We start from the raw sequence: 12,641 nt of genomic DNA, 5'->3' as shown, positions 1-12,641 counted from the left end.
CCCAAGCCAGGAGCAATTTCTGAGCTCATAGCCAGTAATAACCCCTGAGCGTCAAATGGGTATGGCCCCACCCAAAAAAATTATATCTTTATGGTTCTCTTGTTTTGTGGCATAAAGATTCTCAAAGTAGTCTCTGATTACCCTTTGAATTTTCCTAATTTCTGTAGTGACCTCCTTTTCATTTCTGATTCTATTTAAGTTTCTTTCTCTACCCTTCTTTGTGAGTCTTGCTAATGGTTTATCAATCTTGTTTTTTTTTTTTTTTTTTCAGAGAACCAACTCTTACTTTCATTGATCTTTAGGATTGTTTTTGGATGTCCAGTTCATTAATTTCTTCTCTAAGTTTTATTATTTCCTTTTGCCTTCTTACATTTTGTTTTATTTTGTTTTTGGTTTTTGGGCCACACATGGTGATGCTCAGGGGTTATGCACTCAGAACTAGCTCCTGGGTTGAGGGGCAATATGGGACATTAGGGATCGAACCCAGGCCCTTCCTGGGTCAGTTGCCTGCAAGGCAAATTCCCTACCACTGTGCTAACCCTTTGGCTCCCACCTTCTTACTTTCACTTCATTTTGTTGGTTGTTTTACAATTTCTTAAACTATGCCCCCAAACCAAAAAAAAACCAAATTAAATAAAAAATAAAAAATAGAAAGATGGTTGGTACTTGTCAGGCCATCAGAGCTACCATCTTTATTCTTAAACCATAGTGGAGGTCAGTCTGCATTGTTTCCTTATTGTTTGACTCTTCTGACTTTGTTGCTTTGGGCAGGGCCACACTCTCTTGACTGGTGTGGTATACCTGGAGCCATTGGGAGGCTCGAGGTTTTCTCTGGTTCTCCTTAATTTGAAGATGTTTTTCAAATTTTCTATTCTTTTTTGTTTTGTTTTGTTTTTTTTTGGGCCATACCCGGTGACGCTCAGGGCTTACTCCTGTGCTCAGAAATCACCCGTCTTAGGGGTCATGGAATCGAACCACAGTCCATCCTAAGCTAGTGCGCGCAAGGCAGATGCCTTCCACCCTGCACTACTGCTCTGGCCCTCATGTTTTGTTTTGTTTTTTGCTTTTTTGGACCACACCCAGTGATGCTCAGGGGTTATTCCTGGTTATGCACTCAGAAATCACTGCTGGCTTGGGGGACCATATGGAACTCCCGGTGATTGAACCATGGTCCGTCCTAGGTCAGCCACTTGCAAGGCAAATGTTCTACTGCTTGCGCCACCACTCAGGCTCCTGATAAGTTCTTTATTTTATTTTATTTAAATTTATGTGACACAGGGGTGGGGTGGGTTATGGGGTTGGTGCCACTATTATCTGTACTCTGGGACTTTGCTTACTCCTGACTGTACTCAGGGATCACTTTTTGCAGGTTCAGGAGACAGTATTGGTTCTTGGCAGAAAACCCAGGTTGACTGTATTCAAAGCAAATTCCTTATCAGCTGTTCTCTGTCTTCATTCCTTCTTCCCTTTCTTAGTCTTAACTTTTTTCTTAAAATGTTGTACTACTGGGGATTCAGCCCAGGATCTTCCAAATGCAAGGCAAGTGCTCTACTGGTGAACTCCATCCCTACCCCAGTCTTAATAAATTTTATAATAAATTTGAGAAAACTGAGCTTTTTTATATATTAAAAGAGTAAGGAAGTAATCCCAGAATATCAACTTAATTCTATATTAGAATAAATGTTTGTATATTCTTTTATGCCATATACAAACATTTCTTAAGCCTGTCATGACAATTTAATATTTGGAAGCATCAGTTAACCCATGCTTCTGATTCTTCATTCTAATATCAGTACATTGCCTTGGACACAGTAGGTATGTCTAAACCAAAAATATGCAGTGCATGGAGACAAAAACCACATTAACCATTCCTGTTTCAAAGCTTACATGGAATTATCAGGCATTATTTTATTTGAAGAAATAAATTCATTCAAATAGTTATACCAAAGAAGTTTAAATTATTAAATTTTTTAAAAACATTTTTAATTTGGATTGTGAACCACAACCTGTTGTACTAAGGGCTTATACCTGGCAGTGCTGGGGGATCATTTGAACTGTTGTGATTTAAATGGAGTTGGCTGTGTGCAAGACAAGCATCGAAACCTGTATACTATGTCTCCTGTCTAACAATGTTTTATTTATTTATTAATTTGTTTTTGGGCCACACCTGGTGATGCTCAGGGGTTATTCCTGGCTGTCTCCTCAGAAATAGCTCCTGGCAGGCACGGGGAACACCGGGATTCGAACCAACCACCTTTGGTCCTGGATTGGCTGCTTGCAAGGCAAACGCCGCTGTGCTATCTCTCTGGGCCCATAATGTTTTTAATTAAATATCTTTTCTTTTGTTTTTGTGCCACACCAAAGTTCTCAGCGATCCTCATGGCTCAGTGCTACTGGTAACTCTAGAGGTTCTTGGATGTGAAATTTGAATCTATTGTGTCCACACACAAAGCATGTGCCACAATACACATGCTGGTTACTGAGCTGAGCTATAATTTCTTTCTATGTCGCCCAGGATTTACTCCTGGCTCTGTGCTCAGGGATCACTCCTGACAGGGTTGGTAGACTACATAAAATGCTGGCAATCAAACTTAGTATTAGTTGAATACAAGACAAGCACCTTACCCACTGTACAATTGCTTCTGCCCCATATTTCTTTCTTTGCTTTATGCTTATAGTACTGTATCTTGTATAAAACATGACTAAAATATACAGACTTGCTTGATGTTAAATAAAAATGTTACCACTAATAGGCTGGGAATTAAAGATAATTGTGCATTTGCCCGCCAACCAGAGGATATATATCACTTGTTTTTTTTCATTTTATTATAAATGTGTGTATATATATATCTATATATATAAGTACACATTTAGACACCCTCTACTTTGTATCATAATTATATCATAGATGTTTTTTCTTAGAAATAAAACCAAACAGACCAGAAAATAGAACAATATGGACAAGTCAGCATTATGTTGTACAAGGTTGTGTGTAAAAATGGAAATTAAGATTATGTATGATATTTTGTATATGTATATTGAACCTTGTTTCTTTTCTTTTTGGGGGGGGAGATTCGGACCACACCCAATAGTGCTCAGAGCTTATAATCTCTGCAGTCAGGAATCACTTCTGGCAGTTTTCAGAGGACCATGTAGGATGCTACTGATTAAACTTGGGTAGGCAAATGACCTACCTACTATTCTATCATGCTGGCCTGTTAATCTCATTTAAATTGAAGCTAAATATAGAACTTTATTATTCCTTTAATATTCAATGTGACAGTAACCATTTTTTTTTGCTGGCATAAATCAGAGTGATATTTTAAAATAATTTTACTTTTTTCCCCATAGGTTCAGATCATAGGACTGTGACTCATTCTAAATCTTCTCCTGAGATTACTCTGAGATTTGAAAGTGGGCCTGGTGCTGTAATACACTCTGTACTTGCAGAAAAAAATGGATTTCTGCAATGCCATATAGAAAACTTGAGCACTGAGTTTCTTACATCTTCTCTTATAAATATTCAACATTTTTTAGAAGATGAGACTGTTGCAGCAATGATGCCAATGAAAATACAAGTTTCTAACACAAAAATACATTTAAAAGTATGTTATAATTTTATAATTTAATGCCATAAATGGATCTTTGCTCATCTGTACTCTTTTTTGCGGGGTCCTGAAGCCCCCCAGGGGGGGCCTGGCCAGCAGGAATTAGCTGGGAAGACTTCTCAGACAACCGCACTCCTATTTTGCTGGGTAGAAGAACAACCACACCTGTAAAAATCTGAGAGAGGTTAATAATAAAGACCCAAGGCAATGTCTCACTGCTCAAGGGCAACTTTATTTGACTACAGCTCCTTCTTATATAGTGAAGGAGAAGGGGGGCAGTACAAAGGTGATGTCAGTCATACTTTTGGCGCGAAGGCCCATACAAGGCAAGGATATATTTCAGGTTTCAAGGAACAAAGAAAGTAAATCATGCTCTAAATAAGGAAGTGGGCAGTGGGCTAGGGGCTGGATGACCTTCAAGTTATGATGAACGTGCTGTTGCTATGGAAATTTCTAGTGACCTTCTAGCTGCATTCCTAATTGCTTGACTATCAGGAGCTGGTGCAAGATGTGCTTGCCTCAGTGATCTTGAACAGACAATGTAGCATACACTTATTGATAACAGCCTAGTTCACTCCGGAATATGGTTTTAAGGAGTGAGGCCTAGTTTCTGATAACGGTACCAGACAGTTTTGCTCTCCTCCGGGCTAGAGTTAATTATATCCTGCAGCTGCACATTCCTTTCTCTTTAGCTCAAAAACTCACAGCAAGACTGCATGTAGCCTTTAGGTAAAAGGCTGGATTATGGCAGAAAGAACAGCAAAATGGCCTCAAACAAGTCACAGTCCCCAACACTTTTTTAGGGTGCAAAGGTGTATTTTTGTGGCCACCCTTTTTGGTGCTTAAGATCTCTTTCTATCTCTGTACCTTTTGGGAGTGCTTGGGAGACCAGCTCTGGTATGGGGGATCAATTAATATCCAGCAAATGCAAAGCAAGCACCTTAAGCCCTTTGCTATCTCTCTAGAACCCTCCCCGCCAATTTTTTTTTAAAGTTTTGGAGCTAGGGTAGGATACTTTTGGAAAATAGAAAACCAGTACGAGCAGTTTTCTTATCTCCTCAACTAAAGTTTATGAACATGTTCTTAGCTTATTACACATATTGTTGACTGGTGGGTAGGAGTGATAAAATAGCAAAGTGGGGTGATTGCCCTGCATGTGGCTGACCTGGCTTTGATACCAGTGCCTCATATTGTTTCCTGAGCACAGAGCACAGGAGTAAGCCCTGTATGTTGCCATTTGTGGCCCCCAAACTCCCATCCAAAATTGTTGGCTAAAATTGTGCTTAGAAAGATGACTTTGATTGGATAATTTACTTTAATGATTACATGCCATACTCTTTGCTGTAGGATGACAGCCCTCGGAGTAATACAGTATCTATTGAACCAGCTCCTGTAACCTTCCATATCGACCATATTGTGGTAGAGAGAAATGACGATGGCTCTTTTCATATCAGAGGTTTGTACCTAAATAATTTTGAATGAAATTTTATTGAAATTTAAAGTTATTACATGCATATTGTTTTAGTTTTACAGATATTTGTTGTTTATTTTATGTGTACATAAGGGTAGTAGCTGATTAAGAAACACTTTATTCTTTGTTCCTTTTTTTGATTCTTGGGCCACAATAGCAATACTCAAGAATTAATCCTGGTGGGTGCTTCAGGAACCATAATGGGTTGCCAAAGATCAAACCTAGGTTGGCCTTGTATAAGATAAGCTGTACTATGGCTCCAACCCCATTAAGGGACACTTTAGTACATTATACAGAAATGTCTGTATGTGGGCCATTGCCCTGAAGTTCCTCATCTACATTTGGCTTAGCAATTATTCTGCAAGTGTTCTTGAATGTGAAACAGACTTTCTTGGACTTACATATCTCTTGATCTTACTTGGATCTTTTATTTGCTTTTCCCCCTTAACTTTATTAACTACTATATATGTGCACATATATATAAATGTATGTGTTTATATATAACCATCCTGATTATACATACTATAACAGAATTTGTCTTTGACTAATTAGTTTTGTGTTCTTTTTCCCTGTTATTCCTCCTTTGAATTGTAAATGAGGTCTTTAAGAACATTTTCAAAACTGATCTCTTTGCTCCTACCTGCTGTGATTCTGTAGAGAATAAGTACACAAGTATTGTCATATTGTCATTTTTCATACATTAAACATCTACAGTATATTGCTGTGTATCTATTGCTATTTTAATATTTGTATTTCTATTATTAAAACTTTAAAGATCTTAATAAGTTATTGAAAGATGTTGAGTCAGTAGACTTCATTTGTTTGTAGCAACTTGAAAATGAAACATGAGGGACTGATTTATCCATAATCTGTTTCATCTCATAATCAAAACCCTAGTAAGCTCTATAAGGTAAGTTAAAAGAGTTAAATCATCACAGTACTACAAAAGGTAGATAAATATCATTACTATGTATCTAAAGTTCTTAAAGGCTCAGAACTAGAAAGTAAAATAAAGAGGCAAAATAAGAAAATCATGTAGCCATAAACCTATGAAAGAGAGTACAATTGCTGAGTAAGTGCATCTTGTTAGATATTTCTTTTGGGGTTTGGGGCCACACCAGTTGGTGCTTAGGAACTATTCTCATCTATTTTTGTGAGTCACTCCCATGGTATTCAGGGGACCATGTAGTTAGTACCTAGGATTGAATGAGGCATGCTGTATACTAGGCAGGCACCATAATCTCCATTACTGGTGCTCAGTGACTACTTCTAGTGGGACTTGGAACCTTGTGGGATGCTGGAGAATGAAATTGGCTTGACCATATATGCAAGCTTAGTGCTCTACCACTATCTCTCTGGCCCCTATGTAGGGAATTTTTTTAAATTATATTCCAAAACTTCAGATCTTATTAAAGAATGTGCCCTTTTTGCATGCAAGGAAGGCCTAGACCAATGTAGGAGGAGTTATTCATATTTCTAAACTTATTAGTTAAATAGGCGATATCTTCGCTTTGTCAAGGTAAGAGAAGGGGGCCCAGGTGAATTCAGAAGACCTACTCTGAAGAAGTTTCTCCTTAAGAACCAGAGAAGTCTTCCCATCAGGACACTGAAACTGTAGAAATTATCTAGGCACTGCTTTTTGAGATCCCCCTCTCTGCTGCTATCAAGTAGTAAGCTTCAGTGGTATTTGCACATAGATATGAAAGTGAGAGTAGATTCAGCTACTTATAAGTATCCGAAGGGAATGCTTCCATACTCAGAGAGAGATGTTATCTCTTGCCCAGTGATACAGTGGCTTTTCTCCTTCTACATAGTCGCTGGTATCACATATGGTTCCCTGAGCCTGCCAAGAGTGATTTCTGAGCGCAGAGCCAGGAGTAACCCCTGAGCACTGTCGAGCATGGCCCATAAACCAAATAAACTAAAAAGAAAAGTAATTAAAAAATCAACAAGAATATTGAGATGGGAGATTTTTCAAGACCTATGACTCATCCTATGCACAACCAGGTTGCCCCAAACCAAGAAACAGATAGTACCTTTGGTAAGAAAGAGTCCTTTCTTTGATAAGAAATCCTTGGCCCTGGATATAGTCTAGAATACAATTTAAGGTAGGTTGGGATGGAATGGATGAGGTAGATGGGAAGTAATAAAAGAGCATGTCCCTGGGCATTTAATGGTGGTGAGTTGCAGTGAAATAACTATATATACCAAACTTTTAATATAAATACTATTGTAAATGTGTGGATTAAACTATAATCAAACAAAAATAACAGCCGTGGAAGGTCCTAGGAATTTTGGTGATAGTGAAGGTGCAGCAACTTTACATCAAATCCGGTAACAGAAATGATACTATATATATACTGACATACAATTAAAATATTAAAAGTAGATAGCAAAGTCACCAGAGCAGCATTGACGTAACCTGCACCCATGCATCCCTCAGGTTCTCACTCTCTGCTTTGACTTCCTATGACCCTGTGTGTCTCTTGGCAAGGGAAGGTCCAGGCTTGGGAAGGCAGCTGAAGTGGCAGATATAACAAAGCAGGGGAGGGGCCGGAGAGATTGCATAGCAGTAGGGCATTTGCCTTGCATGCAACTGACCCAGGAGGGATCTGGTTCGATTCCCGACACCTGTATGATCCCCCAGCCTGCCAAGGGTGATTTCTGAGTGCAGAGTCAGGAGTGACCCCTGAACGCCACTGGGTGTGGACCAACAACCAATCAATCAGTTAATTTATCAATAAATAAAATTTAAAAAAACCAAAGCAGAGGAATTCACTTGCACTGATAAATAACAAAAGCCTTGGAAGAACCCCAAACACAGAAGAAATCTCAGTCTTCCAGATAAAGATATCAAACTGACAGTGATTATGCTGTACACTGAAGAAAACAGTAGAAGAAAGTTTCAGGTATTAGGTTAAAAAGGGTAGTAGCACTTACTTTATTTTATCAGACAAAATAGATTTTAGTTTAAAAAGATAATAATGGGAGATAGACATAATAAAATAATCTATACTAATTGGTGTCTGTTTGTTTTGTTTTTGCTTTTGGGTCATACCCGCCAGCACTCAGGGGTTACTCCTGGCTCTACGCTCAGAAATCGCTCCTGGCAGGTTCGGGGGACCATATGGGATGCCGGGATTCAAACCACCATCTTGCATGCAAGGCAAACACTCTACCTCCATGCTATTTCTACGGTCCTACTTTATGGGTTCTTATCACTAGTAGATAAGAACTTGTTTCTATATATAAGAATTTTCGATTTTAGTGTGCCTATGCAAAAAGGAACAATGCCATATTGTATTGTTGGTGCATTTGGGAGTGAAAAAGACAAGCTATACATCTCTGTGCCTTGGTTTTGATCTGAGCTTTTATCCTAAGAAAGACTATTCTAGAATTTTGTACTAAGCAGAATCAAAACAAGCAAAAATAAAAAATAGAATAAAAAAACCACAAAAAACCAAAATGGTTTACATTTGGAATAAACATACTAGGACATTAAACATACAAGAAAAATATAGATATCCCCATTAAATTTTTTGAGATAGTCTTGGTGGGGCCAAGATCCAGGGCATAGTTCATCCCACACTGTGGTCTTAAGTCTGAGAAATGTTTTGCAGCTGTAAGGGATCAGATAGTATCCGTGAGCTGGGGATCCCTCTGGGGCTGAGTCCAGTAGCAAGCAATAGTCTACATTGAGGAGGTAGGAGAAAGAGGGCAGCTTGAAGTGGTGATTGCAGCTTCTTGCCTAGGTGAGAGATGAGGAGGGGTTGAGAGGATGTCCTTTCGCTTTGGGAGTCCAGGTGGCAACTTACTGGGGCAGGTAGTCAGTCCCAATTTTTAAGGAGTTAAGAAACTAGTGTGAAGAGGGTTAAATAGGGAAAGATAACAGATCAGAATTGAGAGGGTGAAAGGATAGAGGGAGCTCTGAATGGGATGAGGGGAGGAGGGATAATATATAACAGGCATTATATACAATATAGGCATGGATTAGATTAGGCAAACATAAAGGAATCCACTGCATACAAACTCATGCCCATTTATTGACAGTCATTAGAGATCAATTCATAGGTTGTGGTTGGAGTCCTGACCCTTAGGGGATGGGCCAGAGCATTTAAAAATAATTAAATTAAGGGGCTGGAGCAATAGCAGATAGCAATAGCAGGTAGGGTGTTTGTCTTACATGTGGCTGACCCAGGATGGACCTAGTTATATCACCGGCATTCCATATGGTTCCCCCAAGCCAGAAGCAATTTCTGAGCACTGAGCCAGGAGCAACCCGAGTGTCACAGGTGTGGCCCAAAACCATATATATAATTAAGAAAATAATAGATAGATTAAAAGAAAGAAGAAAAGAAAAAAAAACGAATAAAGAAAAAAAATAGGTAAATGAATAAACTGATCCAGCACATTAGAGAGAAAAGGTTTTCCAATTTCTAGGGACTTCATCAATGGCAGGGTTGAACTTTGCTAAATTTTGGAATATACATAATTTGCATGTCTGGAGTGCTAAGCAATATGATAGCAAAGACTATAAGCAGAGGTCTACCTTATGTAGTAGCCTCCCTCATATCTTGTGCATTGAGGTTCCTTTCCTGAAAGTAAATTGACAGCATGGGTATTATGCTATAATGGTTATATAGTTTGAATTGAAGGAGAAAAAAAGGAAAAGAGAAGTAAAATTATATTATAAATAAAAAAATGAAAGGAAAAGAAAAAATTAATAAGATTAAGAAAGAAGAGAAGGGATAATAGTAATTTGTAAAAAACATACTCAATGAGTGGGATCTGCAACATAAATTTCTAGTTTACAGTTGCCCAGTTCAGTGGTCTCCATGGTCATAAGCTTTAGGTCCTAGTAAAGGACATAATCATGGAGTATTTTATCAAACCATTTTTATAATGAGTACTGTATTAGAGTCTAGTATGTTAGAGTCTAGTATATTTTGAAGTATAAGTTTTGAAGTGTTCTGCCTATTTTTTCCTCAGTGAACTTTATAGTCTTGGGTCTGATTTCAAGGTCTTTAATCAATTTTGAGTTGACTTTTGTGTAAGGTGTGAGGTATGGATCAATCTTTCATTTCTTACAAGTGGTTATCCAGTTGTTCCAACACCATTTAATGAAGACTGTCTCTGTTCCATTTGAAATTTTTGGCGTTGACCATAAATTTGGGGGTATGTCATTGGATATTCTATTCTGACCCTTTGGTTTGAGCCTCTGTCTATGTTCCAGTACTATGCTGTTTTGATCACTGTTTTTTCCATCCATGTTCGTTAGTTTGATTGGTCTTTAGTTTTCTTTCTTTGTCAGCTTTGGAAATGAGCTCGATATTATTAGCTTCACAAAAGAAATTAGGTAGGAGTCCTGTTTTTTCAATGTTTTGAAAGAACCTGATCAATGGTTGTAATTCTTCTCTGAATTTTTGATAGAATTCACCAGTAAAATCATCTGGTCCTGGACTTTTTATTTTTGGGGAGTTTCTTAATTACTGTTTCAATTTCCTTAGATGTGATTGCCTGTAAATTTAGGCTTTTTACTTCCTCATTAAGTCTCAAGAGATGATATTTTTTCAGAAATCTGTCAATTTCTTCTGCCTTCTCTAATGTGATTGAGTATGGTTGTTCATAATAAGCCCACATGATGTCATAGATTTCCTGGGGTTCTATTATAATCTCTCTCGTCTTTCATTTGTGATCTGATTTATTTGGGTATTTTCTTTTTTTTTTTCTTTGTGAATCTTGCCAGCGGTTGTCTATCTTGTTTATTCTTTTAAAAAAATATCACCTGGTCCTATTGATTCTTTGTTTCTATGTTATTTATTTCTGTTCTGGTTTTTATTATTTCTCTTTTGGGGGAGCGGGGCCACACCCAGTATTGCTCAGAAGTTACTCTAGCCTCTGCGCTCCAAAATCATTCCTAGCTTGGGAGGGCCATAAGGGATGCTGGGGAATCGAACCATAGTCTGTCTTAGGTCAGCTGTGTGCAAGGCAAACACCCTACCACTGCACCACCACTCTGGCCCAAGTATAATTTGTTTTTTGATATATTTCATAGTTCATACTTTCAGTAACTTTTTAAAAATATTTTTTATTTAAACACCTTGGTTACAAACATGATTGTGGTTGGATTTCAGTCATTTTTTTTTTGGTTTTTGAGTCACACCCGACAGCGCTCAGAGGTCACTTCTGGCTCTATGCTCAGAAATCACTCCTGGCAAGCTTGGGGGACTCTATGGGATGCTGGGATTTGAACCACCATCCTTTCACATGCAAGGCAAACACCTTACCTCCATGCTATCTCTCCGGCTCTTTTTTTTTGGGGGGGGGCATACCCAGTCATACTCAGCGGTTACTCCTAGCTATGTACTCAGAAATCACATATATGGGATGCCAGGCAATTGAACTGTGGTTCGTCCTGGGTCACCTGCGTGCAAGGCAAACACCCTACCACTGTGTCATTGCTCTGGCCCCTGATTTTTATTATTATTATTTTTTCTTTTCTCATTTTTTTAAAATTATTTCTTATCTTTGACCTGTTGGGTTTCTTTGCTGCTGGTTTTCCAGATCTGTAAAATGTTCCTTTAAGCCAGGGGTGGTGAACAGGATTTTTACCCTCAAAATGGCAAAATGCAATATGTGTTTAATATATTATTGTTAAAATTATATGCTTTTGTGTGAGTGTCTGTTTTAGCAGGTCACTGCGTGGTGTGGCTCTCTGACTCTCACAGTTTAAAATTTTGGCTCTTTGTGTCGAACTTGTTTGCCACCTCTGCTTTAAGCTTTGTATTTTGTCATTTTCCTCCTTTCTAACATAGGTCTGTATTGCTATGAATTTCCCCCTAATTACTACTTTAGCCATATCCCATAGATTTTGACTGTTTGTTTCTTTATTGTCATTTGTCTCAAGAAATCTTTTTATTTCTTCCTTGATTTCCTCTGATCCAGCTGTTGTAGAGTAGCATGTTGTTTAATTTTCAGGTGTTAGATTTTCTCCACATCTTCTTTTTACAGTCAATCTTGATGTCTGTTGGTCTGATAGGGTGCTTGGTATTATTCTTATATTTGTAATTATATGCAAGTTAGATTTATGTCCTAAAATGTGGTCTATTCTAGAGAAGGTTTCATGTGCAATTGTGAAGAATGTGCATTCCGCTTTCTGGGAATGGAGGGCCCTGTATAAGTCCATTAGTCTTAGTTCTTCAGTTTCTCATTTAAGGATTTCTAATATCTCTGCTAGTTTTCTGCCTAGTGGATCTGTCTAGTGGCAATAATGGTGTGTTGAAGTCTCCTACAACTATAACATTTCTGTCCATTTATTTCTCAAGGTTTGTGAGCAAAAGCCTTTCATATTTTTCTGTCTCTACATGTGGTATATAAATATTGATCAGAGTTAGTACTTTTTGGTCTAATGTTCCCCTGATCAATAAGTCGTGCTATCTTTGTCTCTGAGCACTTTCTTGAGGTTAAATGATTTGGTCTGATGTAAGTATGGCTATCCCAGCTTCTCCCTCCTCCAATGGCTTGAATAATTGATTTCCATCCTTTTATTCTGAGCCTGTGTC

General features: G+C 38.1%; 1 protein-coding gene across 2 annotated transcripts in view; it reads left to right on the top strand.

Moving 5' to 3' along the window:
* The window catches only part of BLTP3B (bridge-like lipid transfer protein family member 3B), a 101,697-nt gene that overhangs the window by 73,883 nt on the left and 15,173 nt on the right, over positions 1 to 12,641 (top strand). For both annotated transcript variants that reach the window (XM_049782799.1, XM_049782798.1), the window contains exons 18-19: positions 3,352 to 3,605; positions 4,956 to 5,064. In XM_049782799.1, the coding sequence (XP_049638756.1) occupies positions 3,352 to 3,605; positions 4,956 to 5,064 (363 nt within the window). The remainder of the gene's footprint in view (positions 1 to 3,351; positions 3,606 to 4,955; positions 5,065 to 12,641) is intronic.

This window comes from Suncus etruscus, chromosome 11 (genome assembly GCF_024139225.1).
Source record: "Suncus etruscus isolate mSunEtr1 chromosome 11, mSunEtr1.pri.cur, whole genome shotgun sequence".
In the NCBI taxonomy this organism is placed as follows: Eukaryota; Metazoa; Chordata; class Mammalia; order Eulipotyphla; family Soricidae; genus Suncus; species Suncus etruscus.
This window is presented reverse-complemented; position numbering and strand designations above follow the sequence as displayed.